The sequence below is a fragment of the Phascolarctos cinereus genome, unplaced genomic scaffold, assembly GCF_003287225.1.
Source record: "Phascolarctos cinereus isolate Bilbo 61053 unplaced genomic scaffold, phaCin_HiC Scaffold_2;HRSCAF=192, whole genome shotgun sequence".
Classification (NCBI taxonomy): Eukaryota; Metazoa; Chordata; class Mammalia; order Diprotodontia; family Phascolarctidae; genus Phascolarctos; species Phascolarctos cinereus.
The window spans coordinates 361,019,206-361,043,336 of NW_027555625.1; the positions used below are offsets into that span (position 1 = coordinate 361,019,206).

The following is a 24,131-nucleotide window of genomic DNA, read 5'->3' on the forward strand; positions in this document are numbered from 1 at the left end:
TATATCTATCTATATCTATATCATCTATATCTATATCTATATCTATATCTATATCTATATCTATATCTATATCTATATCTATATCTATATCTATATCTATCTATATCTATCTATATATAGATATAGATATTTTATTTTCAGGCATTTGGGGTTAAGTGACTTACCCAGGGTCACACAGCTAGTAAGTGTCAAGTGTTTGGTCTGAGGCTGGATTTGAACTCAAGTCCTCCTGACTTCAGGGCCGGTGCTCTATCCATTGCGCCACCTAGCTGCCCCCACCACATGACTATTCTTAAAGACCCTCTACTAAGTCACAGGGAGATCTGTGTTAGTGGGGGAAGTACTCAACTTGGAACAATTACGTATCCTTAAAAGTCTTGAGATATTCTATGTAGCCTTTTCAGGTTTACCGATTACTTCCCTCGTAGCAACTCTGTGAGGTGGGTAATACAAATGTTGTTAAATGCTGGGCCGGGAGCAAGGAAGAACTCAGTTCAAATTCAGCCTTCATTGTTTACCAGCTGTACAACCCTGGGCAAGTCACTTAATCCTCTGATTGCCTCAGTTTCCTCAATCATAAAACTGAGAATAATAGTAGCACCTGCCTCCCAGAGATGTTGTGAGGATCACGTGTGATAATCTATAAAGTGCTTAGCACAGTGCCTGGACATAGGTGCTTAATAAATGTTTGTTCCCTTCCCTACTTCCTCCCCCATTTTACAGATTAAGAAACTAAAGCTCAGAGAAATTGGTTTGCTCATGGCCATAGAATCATAGATTTGCAGATTGTGAATCACAGAATTTTAGACTGTGTGGCCCTTACGAGCAAGTATTGTTTTTTTCCCCTTTGTTATCCCAGATGGTTAGCATAAATCCTGACCCATAGTAGACGCTTGATAAATGCTTGCTGACTTGATAGTGGGAAAGACATCTCAATGTCATGTGGTCCAGCCTTTGCATGAAAGAGAATCCTTTCCACAACACACCTAACAAATGGCCATCCAGTTTTTGTTGCCTCCTAAGGCAGCCCATTTCCACTTTTGAGTAGCTCTGATTGTTAGGAAGCCATTTCTGACATTAAGCCCAAGTTGTCTCTTTGGGCAGAACCAGGAGCAGGGGTGAAACAGAAGTCTTGTTCCACTCTGAAGCTGGGAAGCATGAAGACTGTGTTACCATTCTTTCCTCTCTACTTCCTAGCACTCCTCCCCACTCACCCCATCCATTGTACTTCTCTCCTTTAGACTAAATATCTCTAGTTCCTCATATCAATAGTTGGAGCAGGAATTTGAATCCAGCTCTCCTGACTCTTTTTTTTTTGCTTTTTTTTTTTAAATCTTATTTTTTGGTTGGGCAATGGGGGTTAAGTGACTTGCCCAGGGTCACACAGGTAGTAAGTGTTATGTGTCTGAGGCTGGATTTGAACTCAGGTCCTCCTGAATCCAGGGCCACTGCTCTATCCACTGCACCACCTAGCTGCCCCCTCTCCTGACTCTTCAGGCAATTTTCTTTCCATTATTTTCCCTTTTTAGATTCAGTATCTTCTCCATTAGAAGTGCCTGCTCCTTGAAGGCAGGCACTGTTTTTGCCTTTCTTTGTATCCCTAGCACTTAGCACACAGTAGGTGTTTAAAGAATGCATGTTGACTTGGTCTCTTAAGAGTTCATTGTCCAATAGAGAAAACAAGATCTACACACAAAACAAAGAAAAATGTTGGACAATATGTGATCCTGAGTGTTATAGGAATTGAGAGAGGAGACGTCATTGAGGGTTAGCAGCAGAACTGTGGAATCACAGCTAGAAATGTAGTCTGTAACAGCAGCAGAAGTTTCCTTTTAAACCACATACAACAAGTGGCCATCTACATTTTAAAAATATTTTATTCCCTAATTACATGTAAAAACAATTTTAAGCATTCATTTTTTAAAATTTTGAGTTCCAAATTCTCTCTCTCCCCTCCCTTCTCCTTGAGAAGGCAAGCAATTTGATATAGGTTATATATGTGGAATCATCCAAAACATATTTCCATATTAGTTATGTTGTAAAAAGAAAGCATGGATCGAAAAAAAAAAGAAAAAGAAAGACAGTAAAAAAGAAGTTTGTTTCTATTTGCATTCAGATTCCATCAGTTCCTTCTCTGGAGGTAGAAAGCATTTTTTCCATCATAAGTCTTTCAGAATTATCTTGGATCATTGTATTGTTGAGAATAATTAAGTCATTTGCAGGTGATCATTGTACAATATTGCTGTTACTGTATACAGTGTTTTCGTGATTCTCATTTCAATTTGCATCAGTTCATATAAGTTTTTCCAGATTTTTCTGAAATCATCCTGTTTGTCATTTGTTTTATCACAACAGTATTCTATCACAATTATATACTATGACTATACTACTCCCCAATTGATGGGCATCCATTCAATTGCCAATTCTTTGCCACCACAAAAAGAGCTGCTGTAAATATTTTTGTATGTATGTCCTTTAAAAGAAAAATAATTTTTTTATCTCTTTGGGATATACCTCTAATAGTAGTATTGCTGGATCAAAGGGTACGCGTGATTTTATAGCCTTTTGGGCATAGTTCCAAATTGCTCTACAGAATGGTTGGATCGTTTTACAACTCCACCAAAGGTGCTTTAGTGTTCCAGTTTTCCCCCGTCTCCTCTAACATTTGTCATTTTCCCTGATTAGCCAATATTAGTCAATTTAATTGGCTAATTTAAAACCCTCTTGTTAGCCAATCCAATAGGTGGAATGTTGTATCTCAGAGTTATTTTAATTCGCACTTCTTTAATCAATGGTGATTTAGGTCATTTTTGTATGACTATAGGTAATTTTGATTTCTTTATCTAAGAACTACCTGTTCTTAGCCTTTGACCGTTTATCAGTTGGGGAATGACTCAATTCTCTATGTATTTGGGAAATGAGGCCACATTTTTATTAAAGACCATTAATGATGGGGCAGCTAGGTGGTGCAGTGGATAGAACACGGGCCCTGAAGTCAGGAGGACCTGAGCTCAAATCTGGCCTGAGACCAAGCACTTGATACTTACTAGCTGTGTGACCCTGGGCAAGTCACTTAACCCCAATTGCCTAAAAAGCAAAAAAAAAAAAAGACCATTAATGATAAGGAACTTGAAAGAATGAATGAAAAATCATTTATTAAGCTCTTACTATATACCAGGCACTGTATTAAATGCAGGGCATACAAATACAAAAAACGAGACTGTCCCTGCAGACCCAGAAAGAGCTTACATTTTAGTAGGGGAAGACAGTACATATAGGGAAGGGAGTGGCGTCTAGGGAGAGGTGTTTTGCTCTGGGAGCTACAGGGCAATTGATTGATTGGCACGTCCTTTCTAGAAAATGTAGTGTTGGTTTGATTATTCTTCCCAAGAGTGGAAAGTAGAGGGAAGGGTATATTCTGTGGCCTGGGATGACTAGGCAGGGAGTGGCATGATGGGTCTGGCTGGGGCTAGATCTGGGATTCGTAACCTTTTCTGTGTCGTGGAAGAAGGGAGAAGGGAGCATCTCCTGTTATCTGCCAGACACTGTAGTAAGTGCTTTACAAATATTGTCTTATTTGAGGCAGAGCCCAGGATCCTAAGTGTCTGAGGTCAGATCTGATCTCACGTCTTCCAATCTCAAACCAATGCTCTATCTACTGGCCACCTAGCTGCCCGTTTGGCAGTCTGGCGAAGTCTAGTGACCCCTTCTCAGAATAATGTTTTGTTGCATATGCTTATAAATGAAGGAAATAACAAATTTCAGTTAGAGGTTAGTGAAAATAAAGATGTAATTTTGGTTCCATCCAAGTTCATGATATCTATTGATGGGTCCCAAGATAAGAACCTCCCACTAGATGTAGAGAATTCTTGCTCTCAGGAGCCTTCTGGTGGAGGCGGGGCTAGAGAGCTTGGCCTATCTTAAGACAGCCTCATGGGAAAACGATTATTGCTCATACTTGAAAAGATGGGAGGTAGCAGTGACCTGGGCCCCTGGGAATAGACTTTGTCAGCTTGGGTTGGGAAGGCTAATCCTCCTGTGTTCCAATAATTGCTAAAGGGGCCAGGGCTTTTTTGTTTTCCTTATAAGTTGGGGATCGTTAATAGTAGGTGTGTGTTAGTTTGTATTCAGTATCACTGGCCATTCTTCCACTTCGCTATTAACTATAGCACACCTGCTCAGCCTCTCTGAGGTTTGCTGGCCCAGGGTGTTTCCCTCACTCTAATCTTTCTAGCACTGGAAAGTTCAATAACCTCTGGCTTTTTTCCAAGGGAAAGTTTACATCTACTTTGTTAGAAGCAGTTAATACCTGCTAGAATTGGTTTTATTAATCAATGAAGAAGCATTTATTAAGCTCCTACTATACACCGTAAACACAAAGACAAAAATGAAAGTCTCTTATCTTAGAAGAGCATATGAACCTTCTACAGGGGGAGATAATACGTACATGTTGCTGTTCAGTTGTTCTCAGTCATGTCCAGCTCTTTGTGATCCCATTTGGGCTTTTCTTGGCAAAGATACTAAAGCAGTTTGCCATTTCCTTCTCCGATGTGCATGTTATAAGTATACAAAATAAATGAGGTAATTTTTTTTATATATATATCAGGTATACCTTAATTAATATCGTCACCTTTAGCCCACTTCCTAAGAACATTTGAAAGGAGGTGTGTTTTAGAGTCTGATTTTTCAGGAGTGGAGGTAATTTTATTTGTGTGTGTGTGTGTGTGTGTGTGTGTGTGAGAGAGAGAGAGAGAGAGAGAGAGAGAGAGAGAAAGAGAGAGAGAGAGAGAGAGACTATTAGCTGGGTGGGGATGGGCAGGGGAAGACCAGGAAAGATCTATTGGACCTGAGCTTTGAGGCATGTTAGAGATTCTAAGAGGGGAGGGGAGGGAGATTTATGTGCAGCATGAGAAGAGGGAATGGAAGGAAATGTTTGAGTAACAGCCAAGTCAGTTTAGTTGGTCCAAAGAGTGCATAGAGGGGAGTTAATGTATAAAAAGGGTAGAACAGTAGGTTGGAGTCAAGTTATAGAGGGTTTTAAATGTCAAAAGAGGATTCATGTTTGTTCCTGTAGATAATAGGGATAATAAGCTGGAGTTTATTGAGCAGGGGAGTGACACGGACACACGTGTGCTTTAGGGATATCACTTACGAAACTGTAAGGGATGAATTGGAAAGAGAAGAGACTTGAGGCAGAGAGGCCAATTAGGAGGCTATTGTAATAGTCCAGTCAAGAGGTGATAAGTAGAGAGGAGACAGAGATGAGATGTTGTGAATGTAGACAGGATCTGGCAGTTTATTGGATAAATTGGGGTAAGTGAGAGGAAGAGTCAAGAATGACTTTGAAGCTGCCAACTTGTATGAATAGAAGGGTTGTGGTGCCCTTGATAGAAATAAGACACGTTGGAAGAGGGGTGGGTTTTCCTACGAGGAAAATGCTAAGTTCTATTACAGACATGTTAAGTTTGAGATGCCTACTGGATATCCAGCCTCAAAAGGACAATAGGCAGTGAGTGACGTGAGACTAGAACTCAGGACCAATGACAGAGAACCCCTCTTGAATGCTGGACCTCTATGGTGACATTTGGGAGTGAATGGTGATGGGCAACAGTCAAATACACGTGTGTTTGACATGAGATTTATAGGACATTTGTGTATCCATACATGTATCTATTAATTCAGGCTACTCACTGGAAAGTCAAATATGGAAGCTTAAATGCTTTGGCCACATAATGAAAGACAGGACTCATTGGAAAAGACTCTGATGTTAGGAAAGATTGAAGGCAAAATGAAAAGGGGACAGGGAGGATGAGATGGACAGAGAGTGTCATGGAAACAACAAACATGAACTTTGGACAGACTTTGAGAGACAGTGGAGGATAGAAAGGTCTGCTGGACTGTGATCCATGGGGTCATGAAGAGTTGGACATGACTGACCAATCTGCATTTCCATCTATTCTAGCTTGTCTCATTCCCCTCTTCTCTGTTCCATCTTGCCTGTTTGCGTGTTGTTGACCTGGGAGTGCTGCACCAGAAAGATCCTTATCACAATGAAACATTGTGGGGATGGCTGGCAGGGAAGCCATGAAAACTGGGGACACTGAAGTACGGGCCAAAGTTCAATGAGGACAATAATTAACTGCCTTTGCCTCACATCTGCTCAGCATTTAATTATTTATTTTTTTGTAAATAGTATTTTCTTTTTTTCCAATTCCACGTAAAGATAGTTTTCAACATTCATTTTTTATAAGATTTTGAGTTCCAAATTTTTCTCTGTCCCTCCCTCCTCTCTCCCCCCTTCCCAAGAAAGCAAGCAATCTGATATAGGTTATACGTGGGCATTTAATTTTTTAATCAAGTTTTTATTGCTATCTTTGTCTTAATAACACTTTTATTTCAGGATATTCCCCCCCCCCAACCACAGTAGACTATTCCTTATAAAAGATGAGAAAGAAAGTATAGTTTAGCAAGAATAGCTAAATGCATCCATCATACCCAGCAGTAAATGAAATAGGCTACACCAGTGGTCTGCCACCTTAGAGAAGGGAGGGAGGTTGCATAGCATTTTAAAATCATTTTCCAAAATCTCAGAGTCACAGAAACCCAGAGTTGGAAGGAACCTCAGAAGATGTACACTACAAACCACTCCCTTTACACTCTACGCAACTGGGAGTCATCTGCCTCCCATGATGGAGGGATCCACTTCTTCCCCAGGCAGCACATTTGACTTGTGGATAGATCTAATTGTGGCTAAGGTTTTCTTTATAGCTAGCTAAAATCTGCCTCTCTGTAATACACAACCTTTTAGGTGATAGCTTTTCAGGCGTTTAAAAATCCTATCTGATGTTCCTAGCCTTTCCCTATCTTCTTTTCTCCAGGTTATCTATCTCTTAATTGTTTGACCAATCTGAGTATGGTGTGCTTTTCAATCTTCTTCTCACTCCTGTGGGTGGGTTCCAGTATGGCATTATCCCTTACTAAAGTATGTAGCCCGTAACTGAATACGTTAATCCAGATGCAGTCTACTTGGCTAGAATATAACAGGACTATTACTTCTCTCATTTTGGATATTGTGCCTCTATTCTTGCTGCTTTATACTGTTGACTCATGTTGAGTTTGAAGTCCACAAAACCCCTCAGATTTTTTTCCGCTGGGATTGTGGTCTTTGCCACACCTCTCTCCTCTTATGAAGGTGGAGCTGATCTTTTTTTTTTTTTAACCCAGGTGTAGCACTTGACATTTATCCTGCTTTCATTTCATTATATTCTGTTAATCTCATTATCCCATTCTGCCCCAATACTCTTGCTTTCCCTTCCAGAATTTTGTCATTTGCAGATTGCAGAAGCTATTATCTGAGCCTTTGATGAAAAGAATAATACTGGCCAAATGTCAGATCTTGGGGAAATTCCTTTGGTGCTCTCTCTTTAGGTTGACATCCATCGAAGACTAAGCCTTGCTTTTGACCACTTGACTCTTTCTGAACCTGCTTATCAGTCCTCATACAGCTCATGGCTGCATATTGTCAAGGATGGCATGAGAGACTTTGTCAAATGGCAAACATTTCTTTCTTGCACCAAAGTTCACCCATTGCACCTGCTCTCTTCTAACTTCATAGAAATGAAAAATGTCCGTGTTGAAAGGGACTTTGGATTCATACAATGTCAGGGTTGAAAAGGATATTACTGGACATTTGGTCTAATCTCTTTATTATTTTTTATTAATTTATTTTGATTTATCAACGATCACTTCCATAAACTTCTGAGTTTCAAGTTTTTCTCCCCCTCCCTCCCTTCCTTCCTCCCCAAGACAGTGAGCAATCTGATATAGGCTATACACATATACATTCCCATCAAACATATTTTCACATTAGTGATGTTATAAGGAGGAATTAGAACCAATAGGAGGAACTACAAGAAAGAGAAAACAAAGCAAAACAGAATTAAAAATAGCAAATAGTATGCTTCGATCTGCATTCAAACTCCATAGTTGTTTCTCTGGATGTGGATAGCATTTTCCATCATGAGGCCTTTGGAGATGTCTTAGATCCTTGTGTTGCTGTAATCTTTTATTTTAAAAAGAAGATTGTAAGACCCTGAGAGGGGGAATAGCTACAAGTGGAGGAAGCAAATAATGATTTCAACTAGGATAATGAATAAATTTAGGATGTTTAAGCTGGAGAAGAAAAGACTTAATGGGGATATGACAAATGCCTTCAAGCACTGCAAGGGCTCTTATGTGGAAGAGTGATTATCCTTGTTCTGCTCATTCCCAGAAAGAATGAGAACAATATGAGGAAGTTACAAGGTGATAACTTGTCTGTAGAAGGAAAAACTTCCTATCAGAAAAATAGAATAGACAACAGGGTGTTTGCATATTGATGCAACATAGACTTTTTGTTATGTAATTTATCATAGATTTGTCTGTGTTGGTCATATTAATATATGTGTACATGCATATATATACACATATACTTATATTATTATGTTATATTTGTTATAATACAATAAACATGTATATGTATTATATATATACATATTTAATATATGTTCTGTAGTCATCCACAGGTATGGATAGAGCATGTCCTATATGCAAAGCTCTGCACTCTGTCCTTGGAACCGTGGGATGTACAAAGCAAAATAAAACATGATCCCTGTCTTTAAGGAGCTTACTATCTAGTAGGGAGCATAAACCATAACAAAGACAAAAATAAAATGATCATAATGGAAGGCAGTGGAGAACAGTGGAAAGGGTACTGGCCAGATTGGGAGCTGTGGGTTCTAAACCTAGCTTGGCCAAGAACAATCCGTGTGACCTGGGGAAATTTGCATTCTCCGCCCAAGCGTGTCTTTGGAGCAGAGTGGAGGGACCACAATCCCTACTCTCAGGGAATCCATCACCTCAGAGAAGGATAAAATGAATGCAGATAACTCTAGCAAAATATCATGGGAGTGCTTGGTGTGCTGCGAAAGCTTTGATATGTTATTGCAAATGAAAGAAACTTTATGAGTAATTTGGTTTAATATATTTTACTTTCCTGGCAGATATAGCATAATATTTGCAAAATAAATAAAGTTTGCTTATTGTATATACATACTAAAGTAAAAACATGTCAGACTTTGGACTTTCAAGGAAATTAACCAAAACAGCTGTCTGTATTGAAGGAAAAACGTGCAAGTGTGTCTCCTGACTCTCCTGTATTGTTGCCAGCTTAAGGGTTGAGGGCCACGAGAAAAACAAAAGCAGAAAACAAGTATTTATTGAGTATTTATTATGTGCCAGGCACTATCTAAGTGATAAGGGTACGAAGAAAGGTAAAAACACAATCTCTGTCCTCAGGGAGCTCACATTCCCATAAAGGAAACAATATAAAAAACTTGTACAAGCTGGATAGCTATCTGTCTGTCTATCTATTATCTATATCTCTCTGTGTATATATGTGTGTATGTGTATAACATGTCCATATATATGTGTGTATATGTATATATGTATACATGCGTATATGTGTGTGTGTGTGTATATATACACACACACACACACATATATATATATGCGTGTGTGTGTGTGTGTGTGTGTATAGAGGTATACACATATGTAATTTCAGAGGGAAGGCACTGACCTTGAGGGGGGCCAGGAAAGTCCTCTTGTAGAAGGTGAGATCTGATCAGTCATGAAGGAAGCCAGAGAAGTCAGGAGGCAGACGTGAGGAAGGAGAGCATTCTAGCATGGAGGACAGGCTCTAGAAAGGCCTGGAATGGGGAGATAGTGTGTCATCTGAGAGGTGTAGCAAGGCGGCCAATGTGGCCATATCATAAAGTACAAAGAGAAGTGTGAAGTTGGAGAACCACTGTAGCAGACACTCAAATATTTGAATGATCGGTTTTGTCATTCACAGATCCCTTCCAGTTCTCATGTTCTCTTGTTCTGCATGCCAAATGAATATATTATACCCAAATTACATCCAAATGCATGTATTCAATTTGCACTGTGTTTTTTGGGTGCTCATTCCAAAACCCCACTATCCACAAGGTGAAATGAATTGATTCTTCTTGCTTTGAAAATGTTTCTGTCTTCCCCTTTAGCTAAGTATCCAGCCATCAAATCACTAATGGGCCCAGATCCACAATTGAAATGGATTGTGTCCTGCATGGTGCTGACCCAGTTCTGCGCTTGTTACCTGATCAAAGACTTGTCTTGGCGATGGGTCTTCTTCTGGGCCTATGCCTTTGGGGGCTGTGTGAACCACTCCTTGACCCTGGCCATCCATGACATCTCCCATAACGTGGCCTTTGGCAACAAATTCAGTCAGTGGAACCGCTGGTTTGCAGTCTTTGCCAACCTCCCCATTGGTTTGCCATACTCTGCTTCCTTCAAGAAGTATCACATTGATCACCATCGCTACCTGGGTGGTGACAAACTAGATGTGGACATCCCCACGGACTTTGAGTGTTGGTTCTTCTGCACGCCAATGAGGAAGCTCCTCTGGCTCTTCTTGCAACCACTGTTCTACGCCCTGCGTCCACTCTTTGTAAACCCCATGGATATTACACAGATGGAGATCAACAACGCACTGACCCAGCTTGCAGTCGACCTTGTGATCTATATGCTGTGGGGGCTGAAGCCAATTGTATACTTTATCGCAGGCACTTTCCTCTGTATGGGAATACACCCCTTCTCTGGTCACTTCATTGCTGAGCACTATATGTTCTTGAAGGGCTATGAGACCTATTCCTACTATGGGCCCCTCAACTGGATAACCTTTAATGTGGGCTACCACATGGAACACCATGACTTTCCCAGTATCTCAGGCTTCAAGCTACCCATGGTAGGTGGGGCACCTTTAGAGAGACTGTCTCAGTCACTCTGAGTATGGGTAGGGGGCTAACTTAGCTCACTTCAACAAAAATTTGTTAGGTGTACTGTATGTCGGCCACTGTGATAGGGCCTATATATAATTATAGCTGTAGCTCTAGTATTATTTGTAATAACTATGTTAATATTTAAGATCATTATAGCATATAATTAATCATGTATATATGTAATGAAGCATCATGATAGCATTCCTAAGACTATATGTTATAGATGAACTGCTGATCTTGTCAGTGAAAGGAACTTCCACACCAAGAATTCATCATACTGATAAAATTATAGGTCCATATTTCTTTTTCTTTTCTTTTCTTTTCTTTTTTTTTGGTGAGGCAATTGGAGTTAAGTGACTTACCTAGGGTCACACAGCTAGTAAGTGTCAAGTGTCTAGTCTGAGGCTAGATTTGAACTCAGCTCCTCCCGACTCCAGGGCCAGTGCTCTATCCACTGTGCCACCTAGCTGCCCCCAATTTCTTTTTTTTTTTTTTGTAAAGGCTAGTAATAATAACATTCAGATAGCACTTTAAGATTTATGAGGCACTTTCTTTATAATGTCCTAGTGAGGTAGATGGTTATTTTCTTTCTACAGGTGTGGAAATTGAGGCTCAGAAATGTTAAGTGACTTGCCCATGGTCACACAGCTAGTGTGCCTTAGAGTCAATACTAGAACCAAGGTCTCCTGACTTAGGATTGAAAGATGATATATTTAGAGCCGTAAGAGTAATGTAATGGTCATCTAGCTTATTCTACAGATGAGTCTCAAAATGATGAAATGATTTGCCCAGGGTCATACTGCTAGTATCTGAGGTAGAATTCAAATCCAGGTCTTTCTAATTCCAAGCCATATCCACTAGGCCAGTGGTGTCCAATTCAAATAGAAATGGATTCCTGCTACCCTATATTGACTTTGAAAGCCATAAGTGAACATTACTAATATTATACTTTATTTTTATTTATTTTGTTAACATTTCCCAATTATATTTTCATTTGGTTCTCTCTACCCTGGAGGAGGAATCTGAAATCTTTGCTTGAGGCAACATGGCCAGTTCTACCATTTTCATGATATCATACTGCTTCTCAAGATGTGTTTCCTATTGTAACCAAGTAGGAGGATATGACATCTATACAAATAAGTAATATTGCTGGACTTGGCATTGGAAAAGCTAGTTTTACATCCTAGCTGTATTATCTTGGCAAGTCACTGAAACTCTCTGGTCTTCCATTTCTCTATCTGTACAATGAGGCTATGGGACCAGATAATCTACCAATAAGGTCTCTTTCAGATCTAAATCTACAGTCTGCAATGCAAAGTAGAGCGTGAGGACCAGAGGAGAGATACTGGCAAAGTACCATCGGAATAGGAAAATCTGAGGAAGAAAAGAGCGTTTAGGTTAGGAGAATCAAGAAAAGTAAGCATTTTTAGGCCTTGAAGGAAGAGAAAGATCTCAAGGGAGTTGGGGGAGGGGGGGACTGGAAGCTGACTGTGTGAATGGATAGAGGCAAGAGAATGTGTCTGCTAAGGGGACACAGCTAATAGTCTACTTTGCCTGGAGAACAGGGCTCATGGTGGGGTGGGAATGACAAAACATTTATAAAGCACCTGCTATGTGCTTGCTCCCAGCTAGGTGGCACAGTGGATAGAGTGCCGGGCCTGGAGTTAGGAAGATCTGAGTTCAAATCCAGCCTCTCATATTTCTTAGTTATGTGACCCTGGGCAAGTCACTTAATCCTGTTTGCCTCAGTTTCCTCATCTGCATAAGAAGGAAATGGCAAATATCTTTGCCAAGAAAACCCCAAAGAGTCAGACACAACTGAAATGACCAAATGACAGCATCAAACATGCTTACTGAGTACTTACAAATACCTTGTGAGGTAGGTGCCATTAGGATCTCAGTCTTCAGGGCGTGAAACTGAGGCAGATAGAGATTGACCGACTTGCCTAGGGCCACACTGCGTCTGAGCCCTATTTGAACTTAGGTCTCCCTGACTTCAGGCCTAGTGCTCAATTCGCTGTGGCACCTAACCACCTCTAGGGTTCCTGAATGATAGCCAACTGAAATAAAGGCTGAAAGAGTTAAAAGAGGCCGATTATGGAAAGGCTTAAGTACTAGACCGAAGAATTTATATCTTATCTTACAAGCAATAGGGAACCCCTGCAGGTTTGTGAGCAGCAGAAACGATACGTTCAGGTTCACGTCTTAGAGAGATTATTTTGGCCATATCAAGAATGGATTGGAGCAATGGAGTCTAAGATTTTCTGTGGCAGGGATCTGGTTTTCTTCCTTTCGATCCTCAGACTAACACCGGCGTTGGATTGAGAGCTGGAAGAAACTTTGGCAGTCAGTCATCCAGGCCAGCCCCTTGATTTTACAGATGAGGAAGCTGAGAGATTGAGGGACTTGCCCTAGGATGGAGTAGAGGCAGAATTTAAAGTCACTTTTCTCCAATTCCAGAGCTGGTGTTCTTTTTATAAGACTCTGAGAGCTCAGGGTCACCTATGCTGTGATTTTTTTGGTGGGGAGGTTAAATGGCTTGCCCGAGGTCACACAACTAGTATGTGTCTGAGGCTGGGTTTGAACTCAAGGGCCCCTTTACTCCAGGGCTAGTGTTCCATCCACTGTGCCACCTCACTGACCCATCCGTGCTATGACTAATAGATTTGAAGAGGCAGACATAACGGCTGAGTTTTACTTATTAACTAGCTCATCGATTATTTTTCATTTTCAGTCAGACAGGCTCATCACCAGAAGGTTGACTACCTGGGGATGAATTTTTTTTAGCCACAGCAACTCAGTAAGATCATCTACTAAACACATCGATAGAAGTCACGGCTCCTTAAGTGTCAAAGTAATTTTTAAAATTTCTATGTCTTTTTTTTTTAAATTTAAAAAACTTCATGAAAATCTCACCAACAATGAATGAATGAAAAAAGCATTTATTAAGTGCTGGCTGAATGCCCAGGTACTGTGCTAAGTGCTGGGGCATACAGATAGAAAAGGAGGACAGTCCCTATATACCAGGAGGAGAAAACCTGTAGAGGAGGTTTCTGCTGCAAGTCAGATGGAAAGGCCCCATGGTTGTCATGGGGCAGTGACAAAGCAGATGATAATGCTTCTTTAATGCCATTTCCACTGATAAAATCGTATCATTTTCTGATGCTGAACCATTTGACCTTGCCAAGGACCTTGGTGGTAAGAACTTTCTTTTCTGGGTTTTCAGTAGCCGTTTTGTTTCCCCGGATGATGGCTAAGCGTGGGGGGCAGGGGAGGAAGCAGGGTCAGTGGTTTGGGATGGGGTGCTTCCACTCCTGGAGCTCTTGGGATTACTTGCCTATAAATGGCAGTTGTCCAATGCTGGTGGGTGGTGGTGGTGAAGTTGGTGGTCCCCTTTTCCACACAGGGGTTACTTTCCTCACTGATGGCTGAAGGGCCTAGACTGGAAGCAGGCCCTAATAGCTCTCTCTGTACTCCTCCATGGATTTTCTTTGTTTTAACGATGAAGAGACAAAGGTTCAGAGTGGAGAAATGATTTGCCAGAGGTCATATAGGCAAGCAGGACTGGAACCCAAGTCTCCTGGCTCACAGACCAGGACTTCTTCTTGTGCTTGCCTTTTCTTGACTTGGAGCTGGAGGCAACAAATTTGGATCCGGGAGCAGCATTTTGACAAATTTCTCCTGGACTCTCCTCTCACTCTTTGCTTTTTCTATGGTGTACCTGAGAACTTTGCTCTAAACCTTGGGTGCTTCCCATATGTATATTTTCTTTTTTAAATTTTTTTCAAAATTTTTCATTTTTTAAAATTTATTTAATTTTTTCCCCCATATGTGTATTTTCTGAAAGCTGCCTTCTATATTCAATACCCCTTTCCCTTTCCAGTTGTATTCCCTTCCCCCCCTCCCCCAGCATACTGGGCCTCACCCTGCTCCCTTTGAGGACAAGTGAGTTACTTATTAAACCTGGGCAGGGTTGCTCTCCTGAGGGATCTGAAACCTGTTGGCCAGCTTTGGCACCTGTCACCTGTGAGGGGGTCCTGTGTAAGGTATGTAGTACATTGTTAGTGTAAGGAAATCCTGTGAGTCATTGACTGAATAAGTCAGGAGGCTGGCCTCATCTAGTCAGGGGGAAAGTTCATCATTCTTCACCCTCTGCCATGGCCTTGGCCCCATGCCACCTTACCCAGAATCACACAACTAGAAAGTTCAGGAAGATGAGTCTCCTGACTCAAGTCCCGTACTCTATCAACTGTGCCACGTTGGCATGTTTTAATTTTAAGTTGCCACTTTTGTTTTACTAACATTAGAAAGTTATGGCTATGCTGCCAATGCCAGGTCTGCTCTCCCACGTAATCTATGTTCTAGCCAAACTGGACTGTTCTCCATACCCTACCCTGGCTGGCGTTGATACCTTTGCTCACAATGTTTTCTATGCTCAGATTGTCCTTCCTCCCCCTCTTAACCTCTTAAATTTCTACCAGTTCTGTTAAAGCCTAATTCAAATACCACAAAATCACCATGGATTTTTTCCTTTCACCACCATTCACTGGCTAGCTCTATCACCCCCAAGCCAACCACCCCACAGGGATCTTGAGTGGTATTTTGTTTTGCGTTTTCCTGATGCCCTTATGCATTTTTATGTACAGTGGATAGAGTGCTGGACTTGGAGTCAGGAAGACAGGAAGACCAGAGTTCAAATCTTGCCCCAAACATTTACTAGCTATGTGACTCTGAGCAAGTCACTTAGCCTCAGTTTCCTCATCTGTAAACTGGAGATATTAATAGCACCTACTTCACAGGATTGTTGTAAGGACTAAATGAGATGAAATATGTAAGATGCTTTGCTAACCTTAAAGTGCTATGGAAGTGCTATTTATTATTATTATTATTATTAATCTCCCAATTTGATATAAAGAAATACTTCTTACCATATAGATTTGGAGACAAGTGAGGTAATTAGACCTACAAGCAGGACTCAATCTGAGTTGAACTGACCTCAGTCCATCAAAAAGTATTTATTAAGTGCTCCTATATGCTGCAGGGGCAGCTAGCTGGTTCAGTGGATATTATGCTGGGCCTGGAATCAGAAAGACCTGAGTTCAAATCCAGCCTTGGACACTAGCTGTGTGACTCTGGGCAAGTCCCTTAACCTCTGTTTGCCTTAATCCACTGGAGAAGGAAATGGCAAACCACTCAAATGTCTTTGCCAAGAAAACCCCATGGACAGCATTGGCTGAGCAAGAAGTATGTGTTAGGCACTGGGGATACAGATATGATGAATGAAATAATACCTACTTGCAGGGAGCTTATATTCCGATGAGGAGACAAGCACAATTATAAATGTATGCAGCTTAAATGTTAAATGAATAAATACAATATATACAAACTACTTAAATGTAGTTTAGAAGGAAAGTTGGGTAGATGAGGAAGGCTTCATGCAGAGAATGGTGCTTGAGCTGTGTCTTAAAAGAAGAAAGAGGGATTCTGAGGCAGAAGGGAGACACACATATCTATAAAATCTACATATCCCTATATATTTATATACAGAGAGAGATATGCATGGAGAATGATGGTTAAGTCCATCCAAGCTGATGAAAGAACGTGGATGATTACCCAGAGCCTGAGAGTTCAAACGAACAGTCCTTACAAGGACAAAATCGGATCATGAGGCTTTAAGGCTGATAGAGAAATGCTCCAAACCGAGGGAATATGACGAATAGTACATGTTGCTTGTGCCTTAGTTTTTAAATTCTTCGTTGCTTAATCCAGCTAATTCCACTGCTCAGAGAATCGGCCTTTTAAGTGAGGAATGAAATGGTCATTGTTTGTGGTTGTTGTATCTGACTCTTCAGTGATACTGTTGTACCAGTTGTATCCGACTCTTCATGACCCCATTTGGGGTTTTCTTGGCAGAGATACTGGAATAGTTTGCCATTTCCTTCTCCAGCTCATTTTACAGATGAGGAAACCGAGGCAAACAGGTTTAAGTGACTTGCCCAGGGTCACATAGCTAGGAAGTGTTTGAGGCTGGATTTGAACTCAGGTTTTTCCGGATGCTAGTCCTGGCACTCTATCCACTGTGCCACCTAGATGCCTAGCTGTGTTTAATTTAAAGGTTGCTATAGTCCTTGGCTTCTCTCAGTCCTTCCCTTTTCCTCTTAAATTTTTCCCAAGGCATACAGTAGTAGCAAGAACATTGAATTTAGAGCCATGAGCTCCTATCCTGCCTCTTCCATTTACATAGAGCCACTTCTTTCTTCTGGGCCTCAGTTTCCTTCTCTGTAGAATGAAAGGATTAGAGTAGATAAGGTTCCTTCTAGCTCCAAAACCTCTGATTGCCCATCCCAACTCTGCCACTTATTACCTGTGTGATCTTGGGTAAGTCACTTTACCTCTTTCTGGGACTCAGTTTCTTCATCTGTCATCCCAGCTCTAAACCTGCCATCCTTCTCTGTGAATTCTCTGTCCATCCTTTATAGAATCACAGAATCTGAGAGTTGGAAGGGATCGCAGTAGTTTCTAGTTCAACCAATAACTAAACTCCCTTATAACATCACTCACAGGGGGTTATCTAACTTCCACTTAAACACCAGCAGTGATGGGAAGCTCATTCCCTTTGGAGGTCATCTCTTTCTGTGTTTCCCTTCTGCCCTCCTTCCCACCTCCAATTTCTCTTTGTTTCAGTCCCTTGCTTTTGGGTTAGCTTGGTGTTGGATTGGTTGTGGGTTCCTTGGAATCCTGCCCTGCCCCATGCCAACTATGGATACTATGCTTGGAGGATAGTTTGTTTTCTGGCTGCCCTTCATAGTTCTGCATTTGTAATAGCACACTAGCTCTGGATTCAGGAGTTTCTGAGTTCAAATCTGGCCTCAGATGCTTACTAGCTGTGTGATCCTGGGCAAGTCCTTAACCTCTGATTGCCTCGGTTACTCCATCTGTAAAATGGTCTGGAGAAGGAAACCACTCCCATATCTTTGCCAAGAAAACCCCAAATTGGGTCACTAAGAGTTGGACAACTGAAAAATGACTGAACAACAGTAACAAAACAGCTTGTTCACAACTTGTGATGCATTTCTTCATTGCTCTCTGGGTAATCTTCATTTTCAAATTTCCAGTGATTTAGTGTTCTATTATTTGTAACCATTCATCAGTGGCAGTACAGTATTGAGGTTAACATGGACCTTTGTTCAAGGAGCAGTCTGCAACTGTTAAAAAAAATTTTGATTTTCCAAAGACAATCTGTCCTATTCCCTTCTTCCTTATTCAATTTTGGGCCCAAATTATTGTGTATTTGTAGTGTCTGCCTGAGATTGATACTGACAAATACGCTTTATACAAATAATAATAATAAGCTTTATACAAATAAGTATATAGACTCTTCAGTAAATAAGTATATTTTGAACTGCAGAATATAAATACATATGCATATATACATAAATTTATGTGTATACACATATGTGTGTGTATACATACATGCACACACATATACTATAGGGTATATATACTTGTCTATCTGTATTTTTCCAATTGTGGAATGTATATTGTCACCCCTACTTTGGGGATGCATATAAGAATGTTCTTTGTCCTAGTATCTTTATTTTCGTTGGTCTTTACAAACATTTGCTTCTTTTCGACGTTGTTGTTTGGTGACTCATTCATGTCTGACTCTTTGTGACCTCATTTGGAGTTTTCTTGGCAGAGATACTGGAGTGGTTTTGCCATTTCCTTCTCCAGCTCATTTTCCAGACAAGGAATTGAGATAAAACAGGACTAAGTGACTTGCCCAGGGTCCCACAGCTGGTAAGTGTCTGAGGCCAGATTTGAACTCTGGTCCTCCTGAATCTAGGCCCGGCACTCTATTCACGGTGCCACCTTGCTGTCCCTCTCTTCTCAATATAGGAAAGTTGAATAGCTGTACAAAAGATTATTATTAGGGAATTAGGTGTCTTCATCCACAAGCAGACTAATTTACTTCGGGCTGGGGGTGGGGATGAGAACTTCCAGTAGATTGTGTTCTACCGAGTTTTAGTTTGGAAATTATAGACTGACCTTGCGGAGTTTCTATGAACCTTGATTCTTTGACCAATAGCTTAACCCTGAGTAAAGTTGAGTTCCAGAATTGGAAATTCATTTAGTGTTTTCATGCTAAGCTTTCTAATAAATAGCCTTGCAGCCAACCAAATGGGGACTTCCCTGATTCTCAAGGAGAGAAAACAATGGGATCTTTGGAAAAGTCCCAACACTGCCTTTAGGAGGCTACTTCTCCAAACTTTCGCAGTGTTTCAATTATCTTCAGTATTCTAGCAAGCAATCTGCTAACAAATGCAAGGTCCTGAAGCATTATTCTAAGGGGCAGAACTATGCCTTGAACCCAGTGTTTTTTCCCACTGACCTGGCCTGCTTCTGGATGCTTCAGGGGGTATGGGCCAAGGAAACTCTTGGAGTTTTCTTCCTCTCTTAGAAGAAATCAAAGAAGCTCATGGAATTTGTAGTTCCCCTTCCTGTCTTAGAGGAAGAGAAATCCATGGGCAGAAAAGAAATAACCCTACACTGTGGGTTGGGTGCCTTCCAGTTCTGACATTCCATGTTCTATGGTTCTGAGACTCTTAAAGCAAGTGGGAGATGGGTAGTGATACTCATCCCTCTGTACTGTTTGGCTCTCAGACTAGCATAACTAGGGTGGAAGAGGTTGCTTATTTTAATGGTAGAACTTTTCTTCTTTGATATTTCCCCCCACCCTTAACTGTCCCAGATTGATGGCATGTCTTATATACTAAGCCTATGGAGCTCAACTTCAGACCTAACCAAAACAACTGAATTTGAAGGTTTCCTTGCTGACCTGCTCAGTTGGAGACACTGGGCCTTTTGTTTGTTTACAGGGCTGTGTTTTAAGTTGGGTGAGGGTGGGGGGAGATTGCTAGAAAAATTCTTTTGGCTGGTTTAGCTGGGCAAGTGTACAAAGCCTTCTCTTGTAAACATCTGTACTTGAAGAAACAGAGTACTGGGAAGAAATCCAATCTCTGGCACTACTGAGGCCTCTGGCATATAGCTTTCTTCTCTCCTTATCTCCCAGAGCAGAAATTTCTTTTAAGGGTCTAGGATACTTCTCATTCTTGTTTGGCGGCTGATTAAAATTCAGAAAAATAGGACTAGTCTTCCAAAATGGAGAGCACCTCACCACCCCCATGCCCCCAGCAGCTCACAACAAGGGTATAATTAGACAAAATAAAATGATGGTAATTGTAAGCATAATTTACACTTCCGATTTATGCCTTTCTAGGTCTTATCTCATTTCATCTTCACAGCCGCCCTGTGAAGGAGGCTCGACAGGGTAGTGATTGCTAGCCCCATTTTGTAGATGAAGAAATTGTGGGCCAGAAAAAAGGAAGAAACTTGCTTAAGGTCATACAGGAGATTAATAGCTTAGCCAGAAGTAGAACCAGCTCTCCTGACTCTTAGGTCTGGGCTCTAAAGAGAAGTCTTTGGCCGAGTCAGCTGTAAGTCTTGAGACCAGTGGGTCTCTACAACCTTACTCTTAACCGTTTTTGCTCGTGAGAAGAATTGGGGCCAATACCAGAGTTGAGACTGAGGCATGTGAATGAGATTACAAGTGTAACATGCATACATCCTGGTGCACCACGCTTGTTGAGAACCCCTTCTAGAGAGGCCAAATCAGATCAAATTAACTTGATTCCTGTCATTAAAACTACAAGGAGTTGGCTTTTCTCAGCTGTCTTCTTGTCCGTAAGAGGAGGGATGACAAAATCTTTTTCCTTCATTTTATCCTCCCCTGAAAAGGGTGGACTTGGCTCCCCAAAGAGTGCTCTGGGATCCTCGAAGGCTGCCACTTGACAAAGTCCCAAGCTGGTGTCCAATCAATCAATCAATAAACATTTATTAACACCTACCATGTGCCAGGCACTGTGTTAAGCACTGGGGTTAAAAAAAACAAAGAGGCAAAAGACATTCCCTGACCTTAAGGAGCTTACAATCTAATAGGGTGACCACATGCAAACAAATATATACAAAGCAAGTTATATACAGTATAAATAGGAATAATTAACAGAGTGAAGGCACTGGAATTAAGAGGGGTTGAGAAAGGCTTCCTGTAGAAGGGATTTTAGTTGGGACTTAAAGGAAACCAGGGAGTAGTTGGAGTGCAAGAGAGAGAGTGTTCCAAGCATGGGGGACAGCCAGAAAAAAAGGCCTGGAGCTGAGAGATGGAGGGTCTTGTTTGTAGAATAGCCAGGGGTCAGGGAGTAAGGTAAAAGAAGACCAGAAAGGTAGGAAGGGGCTAGGTTATAAAGAGCTTTGTTTGCCAAACAGAATATTTTGTATTTCCTCCTGGGGGCAATAGGGAGCCACTGGAGTTTATTGAGTAGGGGTGGGAGTGACATGATCAGACTTTAGGAAAGTCACTTTAGTGGCTGAATGGCAGATGCAGTGGAATGGGGAGAGAATTGAGCCAGGCAGACCTACAGTAATCAATATATGAGATGATGAGGGCTTACACTAGAGTGATGGCAGTGTCAGGGGTGGGGGGTAGGTAGGTTCAAGAGATGTTGCAAAAGTGTAAGAGGGGGGTGAAAGATAGTGAGGAATCCTGGATGCTTCCTAGATTTACCTGTAAGGTTACCCCCTGTTTTATATACCACATTTTTGTATATGTTAACTAAATGGTCAATTGCTCCTTCCCTACTCTCCAAAGATGGCAAATGTGAAAGGAAGCCATTTCCCACAAAGAAACACATGAAAACCCAGGCCTGGATGTGCCTCTCAATATCAAAAGTAAATGGCAAGGGGCAGCTAGGTGGTGCAGTGGATAGAGCACCGGCCCTGAATTCAGGAGGATCTGAGTTCAAATCCAGCCTCGGACCAAACACTTGACATGTACTAGCTGTGTGACCCTGGGCAAGTCACTTAACCCTAATTGCCTAGCAAAAAAAAAAAAAAAGAAAAGAAAAAAAGTAAATGGCAGGTTGGCCATATTAATTCTCTTTCTAAATACTCATGAAGCACATTTAGCAGAATGTAGATAAATTCTCCTTCTGAAGCAGGAAGACTTTCTTCAAACTGATCATACTCTCCCTGTTTTTCCCTTGGCAAACCCTGATAGTCCTTGATTTCGTGCTGAGCTGATTACAAAGACCACATGGTTTTGATTTGTTGGGTTTGAATTCTTCCTCAATAATTGTAAAGTTTGGCTCATGTATGGCAAGTCCAAGCATAATGAGATCAGTATTGAAATTAAGCCTGAGGGACTGGGAGGATGGTGTTGCCCTCTACAGTAATGGAGAAGGTAGGAGATGGCACAATGGACAGAGTGCTGGGCCTGGAGTCAGGAAAAATTCATCTTCCTGAGTTCAAATCTGGCCTCAGACATTTACTGGCTGTGTGTCCCTGGGCAAGTCCCTTAACCCTGTTTGCCTCAGTTTCCCCATCTGTAAATGAGCTGGAGAAGGAAATGGCAAACCAGTCCAGTGCGAAGAAAACCCCAAATGGGGTCATGGGGAATCATTCACAGCTGAAATGACTGAGCAACAGAACAGGAGAGGGGGGAGGTTTTAGGCAGAAAGATAAAAAGTGCCATTTTGGACATATCTAGTTTAAGGTATCCGAAAGGCAGTTGGAGATGTGAGACTAGAGGTCAGCAGAGAATTTGGGGCAGGATAGGTAGATTTAAGAATCATCAGCGTAAAGATGGCACAATTAAATCCATGGGAGCTGATGCGGTCACCAAGTAAAGAAGTATAGAGAGAGAAGAGAAGAGGGCCTAAGACACATATGGGTAGAGGTCATGATCTGGGAGAGGATCCAGCAAAGGAAGACCAAAAAAGAAGGGTCAGGTGACTTGTGTGCCAATTTCCCCAGTTTAGCTGATTTCAGTGCCCTCATTTACCAGCCTGGATGCAGACTAGGGTACTGGGAAGACTGGCTTTATTATTAAGGCTCTGGAGTACCCGCATCTTTTGCTTCCCTTTCTTCTGAGATGAGGCTGAGGTGGAGTTTTGAAGACTAGTGGTAAACAATTAGAAATTGATTACTTGGGTGGGAAATTCCCAAAGAGGTCACAGTACTGTGGTGGTTTCTAGAGGTTTCTCTTCAAGTTGACATCAAGCCATTAGCCTTAATTCCACCAGTTCCAAATTTACCTGGTGACGTGTCTCTTTCATCTTGTACTCCTAGAATCTTTGTATTTTGAGGTACCTTAAAAATAATTTACCCCCTATTCCCACTCCCTCTGTGACATACATAAAAAGATATCATCTAGCATCTCCTAGAACACCTCCAATACCCTATTGATTTTTTTTTTAAATCTTCAAAGTAGGGTGCTACTTTTTTTCCCACATAAAATTTAATCTTTTAAGTCTGTTGTTTTAACTTGTTGAAATCTTTTTGGGTCACAACTCTGCCATCTAATACATTAGTTACCCCTTTTAGCTTTGGGCCATCTATGCCTTTATCTAGGTCACTGATAAAAATCTTGACTATCTATTCTAGAGTAATGGTATTTTCTAGAGACTTCTGTCCAGGTTGACACTGAGCTATTAGCATTAATCCTATCAGTTCCAATCCCACCTAACTGCAAGCATGGTTGGATAATAGCTCATATGAAGAAGACGAGGATTTTAGTGGCCCCTAAATTCAGTCTGAATCAACAGTACAATATGGCAGCCAGAAAACCAATGTAATCCTACATTGGGCTAGTACAAATCTAGAGTTCAGATTGATGAAGGTGTTGTTAGTCCAGATGTCTTCTGCCCTGGTCAGATCACATCTGGAGCATCAGAGTTCACTTGTAGGCATCACTGACAAGCTAGAACATCCCTAGACTTAGATACAGGCAGAAATGGCATTCTTGTCAAATTTGCAGATAACAGGCATCAACATGGGATGGATAGCTAACACAATGGGTGACAGAATCAGAATCCAAGATCATCAGAGACTAGATAGATAGAGCAGGGAGCTGAATGTAATGAGATCAAATTAACAAGGAATTAATATAAAATCTTGCTGTTGGGATTTTAAAAAAATGTCAAAAGTACAAGATGGGGAGGCTTGACCGGGTCTTAGCTGAAAAAGATTTGTGGGTTTTAATGGACTGCAAGCTCAATATGAGTCAGCAGTGTGAATTGGCAGACAAAAATCCTTAATGTCATCTAGGACGGCATTAAGGGAAGCATAACTTTCAGGAACAAGGAGGTGAACCCTAATCCTTTAGAATAGATTAGTGGGGACCTGCTAGTATTAGCTCCTCTCATGAATAAATGAAAC

At 41.2% G+C, this 24,131-nt stretch overlaps 1 protein-coding gene across 1 annotated transcript in view; it reads left to right on the forward strand.

Moving 5' to 3' along the window:
• The window catches only part of DEGS2 (delta 4-desaturase, sphingolipid 2), a 67,647-nt gene that overhangs the window by 35,068 nt on the left and 8,448 nt on the right, over positions 1-24,131 (forward strand). Inside the window, exon 2 of the mRNA XM_021007331.2 lies at positions 10,080-10,822. Within this exon, the coding sequence (XP_020862990.1) occupies positions 10,080-10,822 (743 nt within the window). The remainder of the gene's footprint in view (positions 1-10,079; positions 10,823-24,131) is intronic.